The sequence below is a fragment of the Lonchura striata genome, chromosome 14, assembly GCF_050655825.1.
Source record: "Lonchura striata isolate lonStrDom1 chromosome 14, ASM5065582v1, whole genome shotgun sequence".
NCBI classification, from domain to species: Eukaryota; Metazoa; Chordata; class Aves; order Passeriformes; family Estrildidae; genus Lonchura; species Lonchura striata.
The window spans coordinates 3,369,781-3,390,050 of NC_140716.1; the positions used below are offsets into that span (position 1 = coordinate 3,369,781).

The 20,270-nt window shown below is 56.3% G+C and overlaps 3 protein-coding genes across 5 annotated transcripts; 1 reads left to right on the top strand and 2 right to left on the bottom strand.

Annotated features, from left to right (window-relative positions):
* Positions 1-249: 249 nt before the first annotated feature.
* Positions 250-3,150, bottom strand: BUD31 (BUD31 spliceosome associated protein). 2 transcript variants are annotated; one of them, XM_021549658.4, is made up of 5 exons: positions 3,113-3,150; positions 1,732-1,877; positions 1,157-1,279; positions 799-965; positions 250-503 (listed from the first exon to the last, which is right to left on the bottom strand). In XM_021549658.4, exons 2-5 carry the CDS (start codon positions 1,823-1,825, stop codon positions 453-455), a joined length of 435 nt encoding a protein of 144 aa, XP_021405333.1. In that variant the 5' UTR covers positions 1,826-1,877; positions 3,113-3,150; the 3' UTR covers positions 250-452. The 2 variants fall into 2 exon arrangements, with proteins under 2 accessions (XP_021405333.1, XP_021405342.1); XM_021549667.4 differs by lacking the exon at positions 3,113-3,150 and adding an exon at positions 1,970-2,110.
* A 207-nt stretch (positions 3,151-3,357) lies between these two features.
* PDAP1 (PDGFA associated protein 1) lies at positions 3,358-11,936 on the top strand. The gene is made up of 6 exons (XM_021549645.3): positions 3,358-3,415; positions 6,942-7,033; positions 8,829-8,936; positions 9,303-9,424; positions 10,326-10,477; positions 11,093-11,936. Exons 1-6 carry the CDS (start codon positions 3,406-3,408, stop codon positions 11,149-11,151), a joined length of 543 nt encoding a protein of 180 aa, XP_021405320.1. The 5' UTR covers positions 3,358-3,405; the 3' UTR covers positions 11,152-11,936.
* A 1,258-nt stretch (positions 11,937-13,194) lies between these two features.
* Positions 13,195-20,202, bottom strand: ARPC1B (actin related protein 2/3 complex subunit 1B). Of its 2 annotated transcripts, XM_085592137.1 has the most exons (11): positions 20,060-20,202; positions 18,331-18,386; positions 17,647-17,720; positions 16,864-16,968; positions 16,098-16,320; positions 15,688-15,795; positions 15,194-15,400; positions 14,441-14,516; positions 14,164-14,360; positions 13,620-13,710; positions 13,195-13,495 (listed from the first exon to the last, which is right to left on the bottom strand). In XM_085592137.1, the coding sequence occupies exons 3-11, from the start codon at positions 17,708-17,710 to the stop codon at positions 13,457-13,459; spliced, it is 1,110 nt and encodes a 369-aa protein (XP_085448263.1). In that variant the 5' UTR covers positions 17,711-17,720; positions 18,331-18,386; positions 20,060-20,202; the 3' UTR covers positions 13,195-13,456. The 2 variants fall into 2 exon arrangements, with proteins under 2 accessions (XP_085448263.1, XP_021406110.1); XM_021550435.3 differs by lacking the exon at positions 18,331-18,386.
* Between the last annotated feature and the right edge of the window lie 68 nt (positions 20,203-20,270).

A 20,270-nucleotide genomic window follows, 5' to 3' on the forward strand; every position in this document is an offset into this window, starting at 1 on the left:
ACAAACCTCAGCAGAGAATTCCAGTGAAATGTAGCTTCCATCTGCATGTGGTAAGGGAAAAACTCAAGACTGGACATTTGGGAACTGTATTTCCCTTCTACACAGCCTTTTAAATTGACTTAATTGAAAAAAAAAAAAAACAAAAAAAACCAGAGCAGCTCACTGTGCACAGCAACCTTCAAGCACCCAGAACAAACCCAACAGGAGAAGAGGGGAACAGGAGTGTTTCACCAGAAGATCACACCACTCTCTCAGGAAGGCAAGCTTTATTTTAAAATAAATGGCTACACAAAACCCTACTCCAAAGCATTTATGCACAATCCAAGTGATCATGCTGCTGCTTTAATTTAATACAGAAATACCCCATCACAGAAAATGGCTGTAATTGCACTCATAGTCCATTGAGGAGGAGGATGTCCCTCAGAGTTCAAAAAACAAGTTTGCAAAAGGCTTCACCCAGAGCAGCCTCTGCATCCACAGTGAGTGCACTCAATGATTCTGCCCTGAAAAACAAACATGAGGAGGGTGTTACAGCCAAGCCAGAGCAGCAGGCTGACCTTGAGGCAGGGAATGGCTCTGCGTGGGAAGGGTTTCCACAGTTTGGTGCTATTTCCCATACATTTAACAACCTTAAATGAATGTCAAAGCTGACAGTAACTTCAGCATCAAATGGACACCAATTCTACCAGCAAAGGCAGAGGAAATGACCAGGAAGAACAGCACTACCCCCTCTGTTGTCCCCAAGGTGGAAAAGTCAGAATAGTGACTGCAGGGCAGAGGAACGTGCTGGAGACTCACCACTTCCAGCTTGCTTTTGGGGACCCTGCAGATGCAGTTGGTGCCAAAGTTGGTGTCCCTGGTCTGGATGCAGCGCAGGCAGCAGAGGTTCTCATAGCCCTGCTTCTTCCACTTGGCAATCAGGTTTTTGTCAGCATAGCCCTCCTTGATGCAGTACTCATAGAGCTCTGGGGAGGAGCAGACACTGTCACAAGTCTCACTATCAGGAGCTACCAGCTGTAGTAACCAGCAGGTAAAGCTGGGCAGCTGCCAAGCCTTCCCTCCATCCTCCTCCCCCAGAAACCACCAAGTCCCAGTTCAGTGCATCCACAGGTGAACACCTCACTCACTCACTCCAGTTTGCCCCTGCCCTCCTCACCTCTACTGATCGCTTTCCTCTTGTAGAAGAGATCAAAGATGTAACGTGTTTTCTGGTGGTGGATCCTGAAGATGGGCCAGAGGGACTCCACTTTCCTCTTCCCTTCATGTGGCTCTGTCTCAGCTGGGAGGGAACACAAACACCAGGTGACCAAGTGCTTCCCTCAATCCTTTTGCAGTGAACTGTTCCAAGAACGTCCATAACTTTAATACATGGCAGGGGTAAGACTGAGATTAATGGGAGGAGACTTAAATGAAAGAGACCTGACCTGGAACAGCTCCTTTAGCATATAAAACCAGTGGTAATGGGATGACATGACCCACACTGGGATCAGGGCTGACTTCACACCCACAGCAACAACATGGACAGGAACTACCACATACCCGTGAGCTTCATCCCTAAACCAGTTGTAACCAAACCTCTGTGCTCCATAAGCCCAAAACTAGGGACCAGCACGGCCCAGGATCAACCTGCAGCACCACTGGAGGCACAGACACAAAAAAGATCCCCCTGCCTTCATGAAGCAGCTCTTGTGAGCTTGTTTTGGGGTCCCATGGCTGAGAACACCCATTCACCTTCTCTCATCTTCTGATCCAGCTCATCCAGAGTGGGCTCGATCAGCTCCCAGCCATCGGGGGGAGGCTTCCTGCTCCTCTTCACTTTGGGCATTGCCTCGGGAACAAGAGGGGCAAAGGGAACTCCCAACACTTCCTCAGAACCACTGGGAAAGAAAAACAGCTGTCAGATCCATTTCTCCTAAGGTTTCTGTGCCCCCTTCCAGTTCTCCACTATAAGGTTAAAAACAAGCTTTACAGAGCTCGCGAAAGAGGTGAAAGCTCTGTGACTGCCGCACGCTAAGTCAGTTTTTCTCCTCAGCAAAGCGCAGCAGCCATTCCTTCTCCGAGCTGACAACTCCGGTCACATCCCAGTAACACAGAGACCGCCGGCCCGGCCCCGACAGCCCCGCAGCGGAACGCGGGGCTGACGGGAGGCCGCAGGTGCTGGTTCCGATTCCTGCGCTGACCCCACTCCCGGCCCGGATCCCTGTCCCTGTTTCTCGCTCCCGGTCCCGGCCCGGTTCCCTGTCCCTGTTTCCCGGTCCCGGCCCGGTTCCCTGTCCCTGTCCCTGTTTCCCGGCCCGGATCCCTGTCCCTGTCCCTGTTTCTCGCTCCCGGTTCCGACCCGGATCCCTGTCCCTGTACCTGTTTCTTGCTCCCGGTCCCGACCCGGATCCCTGTCCCTGTCCCTGTTTCCCGGTCCCGGCCCGGATCCCTGTCCCTGTTTCTCGGTCCCGGCCCGGTTCCCTGTCCCTGTCCCTGTCCCTGTTTCCCGGTCCAGTTCCCTGTCCCTGTTTCCCGGCCCGGATCCCTGTCCCTGTTCCCCGGTTCCCTGTCCCTGTTTCCCGGTCCCGGCCCGGTCCCGGTTCCCTGTCCCTGTTCCCCAGTCCCGGTTCCCGGTTCCCTGTCCCCGTTTCCCGGTCCCGGTTCCCTGTCCCTGTTCCCCGGTCCCGGCCCGGTTCCCGGTTCCCTGTTCCCTGTCTCTGTCCCTGTTTCCCGGTCCCGGTTCCCGGTTCCCCGTCCGTGTTCCCCGGTCCCGGCCCGGTTCCCTGTCCCTGTTTCCCGGTCCCGGCCCGGTTCCCTGTCCCTGTTCCCCGGTTCCCGGTTCCCTGTCCCCGTTCCCCGGTTCCCTGTCCCCGTTCCCCGGTTCCCGGTTCCCTGTCCCCGTTTCCCGGTCCCGGTTCCCTGTCCCCGTTCCCCGTTCCCCGGTTCCCTGTCCCCGTTTCCCGGTCCCGGTTCCCTGTCCCTGTTCCCCGTTCCCCTGTCCCCGTTCCCCGGTTCCCTGTCCCCGTTTCCCGGTTCCCTGTTCCCCGTTTCCCGGTCCCGGTTCCCGTTCCCCGTTCCCCGGTTCCCTGTCCCCGTTCCCCGGTTCCCTGTCCCCGTTCCCGGTCCCGCTCACCGCTCCCGTCGCGCCGCCGCCGTCACCGGGGTCCTCTCGCAGCCGCCCCGCCCCGGCCCCGGGGCTGCCGCGCGCCGCCTGAGCCCCGCGCTCCCGCCGGCCGCGCCGCGCCCCGAGCGGGCCGAGACCCCCGGGGGAGCCGCCCGCTCCCGCTGCCCGTGCGCCACCGCCGGGAGAGCGGCGGGGCGGAGCGGCGCTGGGGCAGCCCCGCGGCGGGGACCTGCGGCGGGGGCGGTCCCGGTTCCGGTTCCGGGCGCCGCTCGGGCCGGGGGGGCCGCGCCGCCATCGCCGCGATGCCGAAAGGTGGTGGGGGCCGGGCCGGGCCGGGCCGGGCGTGCCGTGCCGCCGCGGGGAGCGGTGGCGAGGGGGACACGGGGGACAGAGGGGAGGGGGCTGAGGGGGTGCGTGGGCCGGCGCGGGCACGGCTGGTGCTCGGCCGCGGCTGTGGAGATGCCGCGGCGGGTCCGGTCTCCCCGCTGTCCCGGCCCCGGGGCAGCCGGCGGGGTCCCTTTCCCCCTCCCCGCGCTGCCCCCGCGGCTGGGCTCCGAGGGGTCTCGGCTTCTCTTTACCCCACCCCGTTCTCGGCGGCTCCGGGGGTGCCTCGCCCGCTCCCCGCCCGCAGAGACGGCGCCGTCCCCCGGCCCTTCACGGGGCGGGCCCGTTCTGTGTCCCCCAGAGCGGCGGCAGCAGCCCCTGGGTGGGGTGTCCGTGCTCCCGCCGGGCTGGGCTCCATGTGCTCCCGCTGGAGCGGGAACCGCGGCCGGTTCCCCTGGGACGGGGCGTGGGGCTTACGGAGCCCCGGGGACGTGGGCACAGCCCCACCGGGCAGGTGGGCACAGCCCCACCGGGGAGGCGGGCACAGCTCCACCGGGCAGGTGGGCACAGCCCCACCGGGCAGGTGGGCACAGCTCCACCGGGCAGGTGGGCACAGCCCCACCGGGGAGGTGGGCACAGCCCCGCCGGGATATCGGGCAGGTGGGCACAGCCCCACCGGGCAGGTGGGCACAGCCCCGCCGGGATATCGGGCAGGTGGGCACAGCTCCACCGGGGTACCGGGCAGGCGGGCACAGCCCCACCGGGGAGGTGGGCACAGCCCCGCCGGGATATCGGGCAGGTGGGCACAGCCCCACCGGGCAGGTGGGCACAGCCCCACCGGGATATCGGGCAGGCGGGCACAGCTCCACCGGAGCACCTGGGAGGCGGGCACAGCCCCACCGGGCAGGTGGGCACAGCTCCACCGGGGTATCGGGCAGGCGGGCACAGCCCCACCGGGCAGGTGGGCACCCCACCGGGACACCGGGGGTGGTGGCCATCCCGCCCCCGGGGGCTCAGGGGCTCCAAACGCGGTGCTTTGATGTGGCTCCGGAGCGCCGCGGTTTGGGTGTTGCGGAGCGGGCAGGAACTTGCTCCCGGTGTGATTCAGGAGCGGGGATGAGGCACGGCCGGGCTGTCACGGCTCGGCGGGATCCACCCAGAACCTTCTCCACATGCACCATCTGCATAATTGGCTCTTGCAAACGCCGGTCACACGCGTTAAAAGCCAGCCCGCCTCATTCCTCTTTGCCTGCAGTTTGCTTTATTTCATCAGCTTTTCCCAGCCTTTACACTAAACTGATTCCTTGGTTAGATTTTATTGAACCACTTCTTTTTGGGTCCATTTGTGCAGTGATAGGAGATGGGGCTGAAGCTTTCACATGGTTTTTGTGAAGGCAAAGAACCGTGGCGGATTATAACCCCATTTTTCATATTTAAATGCCTGTAACTCAGGATTTCCTGTTCTTTATTTCATTGTACAGATTTCAGTGTTTGATTCGAACCTTTTGCTTTGTGGAAGAAGAGGGATCTTTGGTCATTTTCCCCCAAGTCAGTGGGAGTGGTTGGGTTGGTGGCAGAAGAGCGCATTTTGGCACTCAATGTTTAATATAAAAGGGAGGGGTATAAACAAGCTACTAATAAATTTTTACAGGATTATTTCAGATTAATCTCTTTTTTTTCCCCTAATACTTTGATTTTAAAAAGAAGAGCTTTCATCAGTATCATTCCATTCTCTTTCATCTAAATTCCTTAATTAGACTGTTTAAAGCTGAAGACAAATGTGTTTGAACGTGGGCCTGCCTGGGCACCACTGGGCTTTGCTGCAGGTGAAATCTGCAGGTGATTCTACTTTAAAAGTGTTTCACAGAGGTGGAAAAGAAGGGTTGTCCATGTTTTCATACGGGGAAACTGAGGCACAGAGCTGGTCAGTAGCAGGTGTTGGACCAGCTCCCCATGTCTGATGTGAGGTTCCATCTCCCTGTGGGAGCAGAGCCCCATCCCTGCACTGTGCTGAGCTCCCGTGGGCTTCACTCTTCCATTTGCTTCTTTTTAGGCTTTTACCGTAAAATGATCTCTCTTCAGTTGCTTTTCCCCCTTATCACCAGTGTTTGTTTGCAGTAATGAGCAGTTTGTGTTCCTTGGTCCTGAGCCCAGTGTGGAATTCTGGCACAGCTGGGTGAGGAGCCCTGGCCAGGCTGGGAGCACAGTTTGGTTATTTGGGGGTTGGTGTGTCACAGATGTCACTGTTGTTCCATTTGGGGTGATGCCATGTGCTGGGCAGTGAGGTTGTGTCTTCCCAGGAGCATTCCCATGGCAGATCTCCTTCCAGAGGCTGTCATTGTTCCCACCTGGGATGGCTGGGAACAGACAAAGCACCTGTCAGGCTGCACCGAAGCTTCTGGTTGTGCTTGGGGTTTGAGAGCCTGTGAGCTTCCCCAGCTGAATCCAGAGAGAAGAATTTGGTCTCTGCACTTCCCCATTTCTTTTGGAAAAATATCTGAGGAATTTCTGTAAAGCTTCACAGTGAGGTTTTGGGACAGAACTATGGCACTGTGAGAGTTTGTCTGTGCTGAGCCAGGAGAATTGGTCAGAAAATGTTGGATCCCTGAGCCTCCCAGTGCCTCCCAGTCCAACAGCAAGACAGTGAGAGAGCAGTGGCACATCTCCCATGGATCCCACACAGTGCCAGGGAGGAAGGGATCATCCCTCACCCCTCCCCATCCCATTGTCCTTGTGAAGGCAGGTGAAGTGGGGAGGAGGAGAGAGATCCAGTGTTTCCTGCTCCTTCCATGGCACTTCAGGACTGCTGCAGTGGCAGAGAGCTGCCTGGCCAGAGTTGTTTGCTTTTTGCCACTCTCCCTCACTCAGGGCTGTGGGGTGGCTCTGTCCAACTTGCTTCCCAGTTCTTTGGGCTGGAAGAACATAACCAGAGCAGTGGCTTGAGGGGAGCATTAATGGCTTCAGCAGTCCATTTATCAACAGAATTTGGCACTTGGGCCACAGTGACTCCCCTTCTTGGTTCCTAGAGCTTGTTTTTATTTTTCCTCATAAAGCAGTAAAACTGGAGGCTCCTTTCAGGACTTCTTCAGCTCTCATAGGAATTCCCAAAGCTTTTGTCCAATTACCTTCCTATTTTTTCCTGGCACAGTAGGAGAGGTTAAGGAGCCAAGCTTGTTGGAATGTTGGTTGTGACCACAGGAACATACTGTGATTCCTCCTGTGCAGGAAACTGGGATTTGCTGTAGGACTGAGCATCCCTTGCCAGCCTGGGAAGGGAATTGGAGAGGCCATGAGCACAGGCAGGGAAGGGTAATATCAATAGTCCCAATTCTCTGTGTGTCTCACCTAAAATTCTTGGAGCATTTCACCAAGTTCAATGGGGGTTTTGTTTCGGTCTGTCAGAGGAGCTATTTTGGTTTGTGCTATCCACACTAAAATCCAGAGTGCTGCAGGAGGAGCAGACCTTTCTGGAAGTTACCACTAAACCATTTGTTGTTTTTATTGTTTCGTGCAGGTAGAAAAGGAGGCCACAAAGGCCGAGCAAGGCAGTACACGAGTCCTGAGGAGATTGATGCCCAGCTCCAAGCAGAAAAGCAAAAGGCAAGGGTATGTGTTTCTCCTTTGTGTGCTTTCTGTCCTAGTTGCTGCCTTATCCAGCCTGGTGGTTCACTGCTCAGCAGCAATGGCAGCTTAGCCAAGTGCTGCAGATCATTCCAGCAGTGATCACACTATGTATCCCAAATATCTCCAGCTGGGGAGACTCCAGGGTGACACCCAGTCTGGTTCCTGAGGCCTGGGAGACCACCCAGGACAGCCCTGGAAGGTTAAAGGACAGGGAGCTGATTACACAGCAGCTCTGGAGATCCTTTCTCTCCATATTTCATCATTTCAGTCTCCAGTGTCAGCTCATTTTTTATCCATGTTCTGCAGCTTGGCTTTGGAGAACAAGGGCCACATCTTGACATGTTACTCTATATTTAAATTATTGTATTTGCCCTGTTTCTACCATATATTTATGGACCACACTCCTTTGACTTCTTCCTGGACACAAGATTTTCTTGTTTGCCTCTGCTTTGTAGGGAGAGCTGAGTGTTTTCTGCTGTGGAGCCTCTTTTGGGTGTGTTTCTGTGCCCCAGCATTGGACTGCAACAGCTGCTCACGCTTCCACCACGACCTGACTGCTGTCATAAAAGCCTTAGCTGCATTTTGGGGCTCTTGCTCTGTTTATTCCCAACTTGTCACAGCTCTGGTGACACTCTGATATTTTTCTATGACTTTCTGGAAGTGTTGCTTCAGCCCAAATACACAATGCCAACTGAGGCCTCACAGCACTGACCACAGGAGGATAATTACAACCCTTGTAGGAAATCCTGGTGAATACCTCTGAGATGACTCTCAAGCAGTTCTGAGCCATAGTGTTGAGTCCTGTTTAATGTTTTGCCCAGCTGGAACTCAAACTGATTGTTTGGTTTGCTGCTTAGCCACATACTCCAGCTTCATGTTGGATTTCTTCTTCCAAACTGTAACTCCTCTTGGTTAGTTTCTGATTCCACCTTCTTGGTTTCATGCCATATTTCCAAATTCTGAAACCACTTATGAGTCTCATCCTGTTTTCCAAAATAATTCCAGCTCCTACCAGTGTGATGTCATTCACAAACTGTGTAAGTGTTCTCTGCTTCCATGTTGTTAATAAAAATACTGACTGTAAGTGGAACAGAAAAGCAGGACCCACTTGAAATGTTTGTCTTCTTTCACAGCAAACCAGAGAACTGCTCTTTGAGAAGGATTTCTTTTTTGTGATAATCCATATCACATAATGGTAGTTACATCTAACACTGATATATTAAGGAAAGCTTGAAAAACACCCCCCACAATTAACAAAATTACTTCTCTTACTGTTCCTTGCTCATCCACATTGCTGATTGCTTGATGAGAGATGCTGGTAGTGTAAAACAAGCTGTTCACACCTCATGATTCAGAAAAGAATTCCCAGGTTCTGACTGGTGGAAGCTGTACTAAAAAGGCTGTAATTCCTTGGATAATAATGTTCTGGTTGATGATTGTCAAGTTTCTCCTCTAGGTATTTTTATTTATCCAGACCCAGAATAAGCTCTAAGCTGCATCCATGTAGTTTCCAATCTCTGAGGTAGTGTGCAGTGGAAACCCAGGCCAAAATTCTTCTGGAGAGCTTTCATTTGGGGAAAGTAAAGTGCCAGTGGTGTCTTTTACAGTCATTTTCCTGTTAGAGGGACCAGCCCTCATTCTGTGACAGCCAGACCCCCTTGGTGGCACAAGGCCACTTCAGGAACACCAGTGCTCAGAGCTGTCTCATCCCTCCAAAATCTCATTTAAGAGCTGGGTTTGGGATTTTTAGTGACATACATTTCCTCTGATTTTGTAGGAAGAGGAGGAGCAAGAAGAAGGTGGTGAAGGAGCAACAGGGGACCCTAAAAAAGAGAAGAAATCTTTAGATTCAGATGAGAGTGATGAAGATGATGAGGATTATCAGGTACTGCATTCTCAGGGCATTTGATGCACCTAATACTTGGGCTGGGGGGAAGATGCACACTGTGGATTCTGAGCAGAACTACCTGGAGTGCATTTGTATAGAACTACTTTTAGAAGCCAAAAAAATGCTCACTTGACAGCATTTTGCCCTCAGAATGAGAACTTGAGAATATTTACAATTTAAATACAAAGGCAACAAGATTTTTTAAAAGGCTGAAAGTGCCTTGATTCATAAATGGTTTTACTGGCTTGTAGTAAAATCCTGACTTGTGCTTTTGGGGTGCTTTGCAGTGTGTTTGGGGAGCTCTGGTACAACCAGAGCTGGGTGTGAGAGCTCCTCAAGCTCCCTCTTGTTCTTGACCCGCAGCAAAAGCGCAAAGGAGTGGAGGGGTTGATAGACATAGAGAACCCCAACCGTGTCATTCAGACAACCAAAAAAGTCACTCAGCTGGACCTGGATGGACCCAAGGAGCTCTCACGACGAGAGAGGTGAGTGTTCCCTGCTCCCCTGGAATTTCAGCCTTGCTGCTGGCAGCAGCTTGATGCAGGGAGGTGTTTCCCCTGCTCTGTGTCAGTGTTTCAGGGAGGCCTTTAAAAGCGTGTTGCTGCCTAAAGCAGGCACTGAGCAGCAGCAAAGTGGGCTCACTGTGCTTCAAAATGTGGTTCCTTAGAAACTTCACAGGAGTTGTCTGTCCTCTGGAAACAGCTGTGGCTGTCCTGGAGCAAGGCAGCCTGTCCTGGTGTTCTGAGAGAAAGGGATTTAGGCAATTCCTTTCCTAAGGTTTTATACCAAAAATCAGACCTAACAGAAGCCCTGAAATCATACTGCTGTGAAAGGGATTTAGGCCATTCCTTTCCTGAAGTTTTATGCCAAAAATCAGTACAGAAATCCATTAACCAGAGGTCACTCTGGATCCACTTTAATCTTGCTGCAGAGGGTGCTCTGGTGACAGGTGGCAGTTTCCCAGATTCCAGATACTGTGGTGAAATTTTTATCTGGGCAGACAAATTACCTAAAAACCAAAGTTGAATCTTCTAGTTTCATTTAGCAATAGTGAGGTTTGAAAGGGAGGGTTTAATCTTTTTTTTATTATTATTTGGGATAGATTACTTCAGCAGAAAGACACCTTTGAGAGTAAGGCTGGGAAAAACATGTCACGGTTCTTATGATGTGAGGCTAATTCATTTGACCTCCTTGTGTGTCCGTGTCCTTACTTGCCTGAAGGAAGAAATAATCTCTCACCCTACTCTGCAAATAGGCAGAACCTGTGCTTGAAAACTGGTGAAGGACCCCCAGTTTTGGGGTTTTTCCTGGTTGGAAAGCCCCACTCTGCCTGTTCCCGTGGGCTTGCCTGGATACTCTGGTGACTGGTGTGTTTCCTTTGGGCAGAGAGGAAATAGAGAAGCAAAAGGCAAAAGAAAGATACATGAAAATGCACCTAGCTGGGAAAACAGAGCAAGCCAAGGCAGACCTTGCCCGATTAGCCATCATTCGGAAGCAAAGGGAAGAAGCTGCCAGAAAGAAAGAAGAAGAAAGAAAAGGTTAGAGAATAATTAATTATACTCTCCTACGTCTCCATGCCATGCCTGCAGAGGCACACGTCCTTCCTCTGAGCCTGTGTGTCATCAGCTCCCCCCAGCAAAGCCAGACTCAGCTGTTTCCTTCTCATAAAGTTCTCGCTTCATGAACAAGAACTTGGGCACTGGAGCAGGGAAAGAGAGAAGGGAATTGCTCCTTGATATCCATCTTGTCCCCTGCCTCCCAGGCAATGCTGGCTCCAGTTTGGGGGTAGCAGGCTCTTTGTGCTGGGTGATTTATCTGCTTTGCATGTGGGCATCTGAACTGCCCAGGGAGTTCCCAGCACTCCTTCCCTTCCTGGCCTTTCTCTGGGAGGTATGAACCAGCAGGCTGCTTGGTGGCTTCCACAGAGAAATTTGAGCATCAGGGTGATTTGTGGACACCTGGAGAGAGGCCAGGGATAGAAAGAAACATCAAGAGGAGCTGTGCCTCTTACCTCTGAGAAATTGGTGGGAAGGGTGGGATTTTTCCATTACCCAACTGGCAGGGTTCAGATCCCCAGGGCTGCCAAAACTCCCCCAGTGCATGGAATGATTGTTTCTTGCAGGAAATGATGAAACTCTTGTTTTCCTTCCCAGCAAAAGACGAAGCGGCCATGGCAGGTAAAAGACTGCAGTCACTATCCCTTAACAAGTAAGCACAGGCCATGCAAGAGGAGGAAACACCAGGGAACTGTGCCTGGTCCTGCCAGGAGCTCTGCCTTCCATCGCTGCCACGCAGGGCATCCTGCAGCATTGACCTCACCTCCACCTCCAAGAGACACTGACGATGTGTTTGTCCTCATCCTGGCACAGATTTCCATTTGGGGTTAGGGGCAGCTGCTCTCTGCAGTGCAGAGCTGTGCTGGACAGCAATTCCCTGTAACAGTTTGGAAACATGAATGTTTTTGCTGTTTTTAGGATCAAGAACTTGTAGACGGTGGGAGGGGGGCAGGGTGGGAGGGAGCTGTGTGGGAGGGGCGGTGCTTCAAATACTAGATTGCAAGAAAATAGATTGTGGGGTCGTTTTGGGGGTGGGGCATGGGGTGGGGAACTGACTTGGTATGAAATCCCAAAGGATAATGTATCTGAGGAATCCAGTTGGCAAAGAGCCCATCAAATTTTGCTGCAGGGCGTTGCAGTATAAGCTGGGAGCCTGACTTCATGGACATCTGGAGTGCCGTTCCTTCCTGGATTCATCCCTCCTTTCTTGCAGCCAGTCTCCCCTTTTCCCTCCTCTTCATTTTCTTCTTCTCCTCCTTATTAGGGATAGTGCCAGTTTTTAACCACATCATCCTTTGTTTAAAGGAGAAAAGCAAACAACATTTATTGTGTCAGAGCCAGATGGGAAAAAAAAAAAAAAGAAAAAAAACCAACTTGATCAAGTTTAAAAACCACCAAGAGAACTTGTATATTTGGCTGATTAAACTGTAAGTTATCAGAACTGCTGTGGCCTCGTGTGTGTGTGAAGGGCACAGCTGGGGGGTCCTGGGGGAGGCACAGCTGCAGCTGGGGGCTGCTGGAGTGGAGTTTGGCTCTGGCTCTGAGCTCCCTCAGCACACAGCTTGGAGGGAAAAGCTTTTCCTGCTGATTCTGATGGATGTCTTGCACAATCTGTTTACCAGGTGGAGGAAACAATTACCCTCAGGCCACTGTCTGGCCTGGTCCCCTGTCAGAGGGGCAGTCACCGCGCTGTCACCTCTCGGATGTCTCTGGAGGGGAGATGCTCCAGCCTGCTGTGCCCCAGGGGCCTGGGAGCTCTGCTGCCAGCCTGTTCAGGGCCACCAGCGCTTCCCAGACTTCCCAAAGGCTGGAGATCAGCCCCAGGCTTGGCACTGGAAGTCACTGGGAGAGGGGTTGCAGCTGTGGAGATGAAGGGTGACAAACGGGATTTGTTCTGTGTCACCCCGGCCATGCCTGGCTGCAGGGACTTGGGCACGAGGGTGTGACACAGGACTGTGCCCCAGGGAGTGTCACAGCGAGCTGCTGGCTCAAACCACGGCTCAGACCAAGCCAAGATCTGGGATAGGAAATGCCCTCGGGGAGCTGTGGAAGATGAGCAAGGGCTGGCAGGGGAGGAGCTGATGTGCTGGGACAGCCTGACATGGGAAGTTTGGGTGATCCTTGGAGCACAGGGAGGTGGATGGGGCAGGACAGGGGGAGTTTTCGGGCTGACACTGGGATGGAGCAGGGCAGGAGCCACAGGGGGAGAGGGTTGAGGCTTGCAAAAGCATGGAAACAAGAGCGAAAATCTTCCCCAGGTAACACCTCCCACTTACTGAGGGCTGGAGCAGAACTCAGATGTCACTGTCCCTCTGGCAGCCAGTGCTCCACTCCCAGGCCATGGGAAGGTGCAGGATTATTTGGGGAGCCCAAGGTCTCTGAGCTGGCTCCAGGTTTGGGAATTTCCCACCTGTCAGGACTTTACCAGGGAATTCAGAGAATGGGAAACCTGTTCTCTCTGCCTACTTCCATCCTCTGCCCTCCCTTTTGCCTAACACAAATCCTGTTTTGAAATGGTGCTGAAGCAGGGAATGGAAAAGTAACATTCCCCTTATCCCCACAATCCAAATTTCCCTTCAGCAGTGGCGGCAAAAAGGATGAGACCACCTGTGGTGAGATGTGGCACAGCACTGTGATCTGCCCTGATCACCCCTGTGTTTGCACTGAACTTTTTCTAAAAAAGTGCAAAAAAACCCCCATTTTGATTTATTCAGGAAAATCCTTTATTTGCTATTTCTCCAAGCAATGTATGACCAGCATCGGGAAGGATGGTAACAAAAATAGTAAGAAAAATGGTTTTCTTTGTCTGGAAACAGCCACCAGGGCTGGCTGGCAGCAGGGACAGGCACTTTGGTGGCATTTTGGCCAGGTCGTGTGGCAGGGGGGGTGGCAGAGGGCAGCAGCAGGCAGGGGCACAGCAGGGGCAGCTGGAAGCTGGGATGCCCTTCCTGGATGTCTCCTTCATTTGATCTTCAGATCCTTCAGCGCCGACTCCAGGCTCTGACATGAAACAGGAGGGTGCTCATGAGCTCGTGGCTTCCCAAACTGGAGGTGGTGGGGGAGCTGGAAGGGGGGAACTGGGATGGTTCAGTGCTGGCACGAGGGGTCCAAGGGGATTCCTTACCTTGACATCCCAGATGCTCATGCCCCCGTCCATCCCCGTGGTACAGAACTGGGAGCACTTGTCCTTCCCGCCAGTCAGCACCGAGATCTGGCTGTGGGTGCACAGAGGGAGCAGCAATCAGCCCCAGGGCTGAGCCCTTAGGGGTGGGAATGGGGCTGGACCCCTTCATCTCCCCCACCACTGCAGAAAGGCACTGGGGATAGACAGAGATGCCTGGGGAAAACTCAGGAATGCTCCAAGGATGCTCCAGAACTGTCCCAGCTTTTGGGACTAGACCTCTCTATCTCCCCTTCCCACATGCAAGGATTCTCTGGGGATACCATGGGAAACTCAGGGATATCCAGGGCTGTCACAGCTCCTGGTGCTGGAGCCTCAGTCTCTCCCTCCCACATGCAAGGATGCTCAGGGACGTTCTGGGGATATCCAAGGATGCTCCAGAGCTGTCCCAGCTCCTCAGCTGGACAGCAGCACACCCAGGGGATGCTCAGGGATCATCACCCCCAAGCAGCCCCCGGGGTGAGCCCAAGCCTGCCCCAGCCCACACCTGATGCTGTTCTTGTGCAGGGTGTCCAGGTTGGCGTTGGCCGTGTCCGAGCTCGCTTTCTTGTCCAGGTTCTGGAAGCGCTCGCGGGCGGTGAGGCCGCGCTGGGAGCTCTGCTTGGGGACATCCAGCTTCCCCCCGAAGGTCAGGGTGCCCTGGCTCTCCTCGTAGGTGAACAGCATCGGGCAGCAGTCGTGGCCCTGGGGAACAAACCCGCCCTGCTCAGCACCCCCCGGCCGGCCCCAGCCGCGGCGCCCAGCGCGGCCCCGGCCGGACTCACCGCGGCCACCAGGCTGTTCTCGGTGATGAAGGTGACAGCCAGCAGGGGCAGGGTCTCGGTGCACAGGGAGGCAACACTGCGAGGTGTGAAACGCGAGCTGAGCTTCAGCCTCGCTGCTGAGACTGGCACAGCTCATCATGCACAAGGGGAGACACCACCTCCTCCACCCGTGGTGATCTGGGGATGTTCCAGAGATATCCCAGATCCTGGGGCTGAGCCTTCTGTGTCCTACACCCATGTACAGGGATGCTCAGGGGATACACAGGGATGGTCAGAGGTACTCAGAGATGCTCCAGAATACCCAGGGATGGTCAGAGATACTCAGAGATGTTCCAGGGATGCTCAGGGATACCCAGGGATGATCAGAGATACACAGAGATGTTCCAGGGATGCTCAGGGATACCCAGGGATGATCAGAGATACTCAGAGATGTTCCAGGGATGCTCATGGATACCCCAGGGCTGTTCCAGGGCTATCCCAGCTCCTGAGGCTGAACCCCTCTACCTCCCCCACCCAAGTACAGAGATGCTCAAGGGATACTCAGAGATTCCCGGGGATGCTCTAGGGTTAACCCAGAGGCTGAATCTTTTCATCTCCCCCACTCATGTGCAGGAACACTCTGGGATTGCTCTTGGCCAACCCAACCCAGATCCCTTCATCCCCGTGTTGGTTTGGGAGCCAACCCCTGCTGCCACCCCCAGTGCAGCCTCCCCCAGTCCCCTCAAGCCCCCTCCTGTCCCCAGCCCTGCTTACGCCATCTTCTTGCCAGCGTCGGCGAGGCACAGGGTGCTGTCGTGGCTGACCCAGGCCACGCGGGAGCCACTGGCTGAGAAGCAGATGCTGTGCACCCACCCACAGCTGCTGCTCGACTCAAACATCAGCTCCCCAAAGGGCATCTTGGAGCCCCAGGGCGTGGGGCTGGGCCGCTCCTCCACCTCCTTGATGTAGGCTGAGAAGATCCTGGGAGGGGGAGAGCCTTGCATGTGTCCCTGGATGCAGGATCTGAGCCAGCTTCATCTCTGCCCCTTGCCTCAATTGCGTGACTCAGCTTCCCTGGCAGAGCCTGTGGGGTGCCCCCCTACCTTCCATGGGTGCTGTACCCCTGGGATGGTCCCCAGACCTCCCTGCATCTCCCCTGTGCTCCATTCCCTGCTCCAAACAGCACCTGGGGTGAAGTTTACCCCCCAGCCCATCCTTGGGGATCCCCCTGCATGAGGCCCCCCAGTCACCCAAGCCCTGCTCCTCACCTGCACTTGAAGTCACAGGAGCCAGCGGCCAGGAGGACGTTGTTGGGGTGCCAGTCGAGGCTGAGCACCGTCGAGCGGATGGGCTTCTTGATGTGCTTGCACACCCACCTGTGTGGAGAGGGGGTGGCAACAGAGGGCCAGCATCACCATCCCCGGAGCCCCCCTGGGATTTTGGGGAGCTGGCTGATGTTGGTCAGGGCTCCAAGTGTGCCAGGAGCTGCCCTGGGCCACCATCCTGCAGTAGCAGTTTGGGCATGGGGAATCTATCCCTCCATTTCCCCATATGTCTCCACCTCCAGCTCCTCCAGTCTTGTACTTCCCAATCCATCTGCCATCCATCCATCCATCCATCCATCCATCCATCCATCCCCTCTCTGTTTCCCTCAGGACAGACCCGCTCAGAGCCTCACCAGTCGTTCTCCTGCTCGAAGTAGCAGATGGAGATGAGGCGGGAGCCGCTGCCCACGGCGAATTTGTTCTCCTTGGGGGACCACTTGACGCAGCGGGCAGCGCGGTTGATGCGCAGGATGACCAGGGTGGGCTTCCAGACGTTGCCCTTGAGGGTCCACACGTAGGCGTTGCGGTCGGTCCCGCACGTCACCAGCCGGTTGCTCTCAGGGGCCCAGTCGATGCCTGGAAGGCAGAGGGGGATGATGGTGGCCCATGGTGGCCCAGGGAGCCTCAGGAATGGGAGTGGTGGCACTCAGGGCTGGGGGGTGTCTGAAGGCGTGGTTGTTCTGGGTGGTCTCTGATCCACAGTTCCTCTTTGCTCCACACCATCCCTCTCACCTCAAAGCATTCCATGTCAACCCATCCCACCCCATCTCTCTCATCCATGCATCTCATTCCACCCCACCCCATCCCACCCCATCCCTCATTCCACTCTACCCCATCCCTTCCCTTTCCATCCATCCCACATCATCCCAATCCATCTCACCCCATTTCTCCCATCTGTCCCCATCCCTTCCCATCCCTCTCTCCCTCCTTTCCTCCACCTCATCCCTCTCCATCTCTCCTATCCCATCATCCCACCCCTGGCTGCCTTCAGGTGGACACAACCTGCTCCACTCTCCTCCACCCCCACACGACCCCCATCCACTCTGGGACATGTCCCACAGCTCTGGGACAGCCCAGCCACCATCCGTGTCCCTGTCCCCTCTGCCAGCTGTGGCTCACCTGTCACCTGCCCGTTGTGCTCCTTCAGCTCGTGCACTTTGCTCCACTTGGCCCCATCCTTGCGGTAGATGTGAACTTCGTGGTTGTTGGGGCACAGGGCGATCTCTGGGGGGTGACAGTGGCCAGGGCAAAGCCCTCCCCTGGGTCACCCAGCTCTGCAGGGCCAACCAGCACCCACCCACCCACCCCTTCCTGGGCTCCAGGTCCCCACTGAGCCCCAGCTGCCTGGGGGAGTCCCACAGCCCCCCAGCCCTGGTCCTGCACTGCCCTAATGCTGCAAATTGTCCCTGGGGGAAGGGAGAACCCCACAGCCCAGAGCCATCCCTTCCCTAGGGTGTGGTCCCATGGGGCTGGTGGGATGAGACAGGACAGGATGGGCTAGGATGGGATGGAACAGGACGGCTGGGGGTGCACAGCTCCCAAACCCAGCCCCATCCTGCCTGCCCGGCGCTCGGGCCGCAGCAGAGAAAGCCCTTTTTGTTCTCCGCATCCCCCGGGCCGCGCTCGGGAAATGCCATCGCCCCTGAATCACCCGGCCCCGCTCCCTCCCTCCCTCCCCTGCCGGTGCCTCGGGGCTGGACGCTGTGCCAGGCTCTGTCCCGGCACCGGGGGGACACAGGGGGATGTGCTGTCCCAGCCCCCAAATCTGCCAGATTTGCTTCCCAAATCCAGCCCCAAGCCAGCTCTGCCCCGCCCCGGAGCATCGCCCGCCTCGGGGGTGTTGAGCCAGGACAGTGCCCGGGGATGTCCTCGGGAATTGCGGGGTGCCCCGGGCGTACTCACGGGTGCGGTCCTTGTTCCAGGCATGGCAGCTGATGGGCTCCAGCAGGAAGCTGTGGTAGGCCATGGCTCACGGGCTGGGGACAGGGAGAGACCCCCAGAATGTCAGGACACAGGGACAAGACCCCAGCCCCACAGAATGATCCTTCCCACTGGCATCAGTCCTGTGCTGCAGCCCACCATGTCTCTCCTCCGCCGGGGAGAGGGTTCTCCTGAGGATTTCCAAGCTCAGAAACTGTCCATTTCCAGGATTTTCTAAACCAAACTGGCTGGAACTTGCTGGGCAGGAGCTGGCTGGGCACACAGGGACCCTGGTGCCAGCAGCCCCCTGTGCACCCCTGGGGTCTCACCAGGGGCAGCACCTCCTCTCCCCACCCCAACAGGGCCAGATCCACCCCCTCCTTCCACACCTCTCATTTAGGAAGAGCCAAAGCCCCATGGAGGCCCTTCCATCCCATCAGTGCTCAGCCCTCAGGACCGATCCCTTCTCCTGGCTGAGCTCCCACCATTCCTGCCGGTCCCCAGCTGCCATGGGATGGAGCAGTTTGCCAAAAAAACCCCTCCAAGTGCCACGGCAGCGGGAAGGGCTGGGAGCAGCGTCACAGCCCCTCGGCCATCCGGCCCGGGGAGCGCAGGGATGTAGGGAAACACCTCGCCAGGGCGCGGCTGATGACGGGAATTACTCACAGCCTGCTCTCGGCTATTTTGGGAACTCCTTGAACACGTCCCGTTTTCTTTGGCAACTAAAAACGTTACAGGGGAAAGGAAAAAAGTCCCTCTTAGCAAAGCTCCATCCCTGGGCTGGGGAAACGAAAATCTGCAGAGCTCCATCAGCTGCCTTCTGCATGTGGAGAAATTCCAGTGCTGTCACACAGCCCCTGGCCAAGGACGTGGGCAGGGATGAGGAGGCAGCTGCCGATCCCCCTGGGATGCAGCCCGGGGTGTCCCAAGGAGGGCACAAAGCTGCTGCCACCACGGGCCTCGCCCCCGAGCCCTGCGGATGGAGCAGCACCACGAGGGACGGACAAAACCATCAGCGACATTGCAGGAGATCAGGAGAGGAAAAAGGGATTTGGCCGAAATGGCTCAAAGGGCTCCCTACAGGAGGGATGGGAGGCAGGACCGAGGTGCGTTCTGGCTTCGACACGAAGAAAACAGCAATGCTTTTTCTTTTTCCAGGTGGTTTGGGAGCTCAGAGGCATAAACTCTCCTCCCTGGGGTCCCTGCTGCTCCCTTCTGAGTGCCACCCCGAAGGGACGAGCTCAGCCGCCGTGCCAGGACGGAAGTTTTTGCCAGACACAAAAGGAGCAGTGGGTGGTGTTTTGTTTCCCCCACGGCCCCTTAGAGCCAGTTCCCCATGGGTTCCCCATGGCTGAGTCCTGCCCCCGCCCTGCAGTGACCCTCGGGGGCTCGGCAGCCTCTTCCCCAGCCGGGAAGAGCATCCAGGAGCTGTGGTTACATCCCTCTCCCACCCCCCTCCCCAACCCAGGGGCTCTTGAGGGAGGAAAATGGGAATTTTCCGAAGGCCAGACAGGGCGGGACTGGGAGCTGGAACAGCTCCGTTATCTCCCCGGCCAGTCCAAGCAGCTCGGAAACATCCTGGGAGGAGATAACCAAACCTTGGCAGAGCCGAGAGACTGCCGGGGGCTCCTCCCAGTCCCGGGAGGAAGCCGCACACCGGAGGAGCTGGGGTTTGGGTTTTTACGAGCCTGGCGGGGTGGTGGGAGGAGGGTTCGCACCCAGTGAGGATCCCGCTGGGAGCTGGGACCCCCTGAAACTCTCCCCGGACGCTGTGGTGGAGCCCTGCACCACCAAGACCCCAACACCGACCCCCGGGAGCCGCTCTGCTCCCTGCGGCAGCCGAAGGTGTCACCGCCCGGCTCCTGCCAGCCAGGCTGGGGACTCCCATCCCCAGAGCCCCGTGCTGGTGCCCCGGGAGCCAGCCTGGCCTGAGGGGACACCCCGAGCCAGGGCAGGCGGAGGGCGGCTCTGACCCTCCTCTTCCTCGCACGGGCAAAGCGGGAAGCAGCTGATGCCGAGGAGGGGAGGACAGATTGCGGCAGCTCAGTCTCTGCCGGCACCAACCCCGAGGGGACCCCCACAGGACGACTCTTTCCACCCCCTCAGAGCTGTCAGACCTCCGGCAAGAGAAAAAAAAAAAAAAAAAAAAAAAAAAAAAAAAAAAAAAAAAAAACCCAACCCAAAAAAAACAACCCTGAAACTTGCTGACAAAGCTGGGAGAAAAGCCCAAAACACCCAAAACGCGGCGACAGCGAAACTCGCAGGGGGCAAGGGGCTGCCTGCACCCCCTGACCCCAGCCCGGGGGGACCCCCCGAACCCTCGGGCGGGCTGTGAGCGCCAGGAGCGGTGACAGCCACAGCCCCACGGGACAGCGGCGGCAGAGCCCGTCCTTACCTTGCCGGGCAGGGCGGGCTGGGCTCCGTTCCTGGCCGGCGGGGCTCGTTCATGGACTCTGGGCAGTCGACACGAACGGAGCCCGGAGCGAGCGGCGGGAGCTGTGCCTGCCCCGCCGAGGCAGCCCGACTTCCCTTTTCCTCTCCGAGAAATGCAACCACTTCCTTACGTGGGCGTTGGGGGAGCGCCGAGCCGCCCAGCCCCTGTGCCT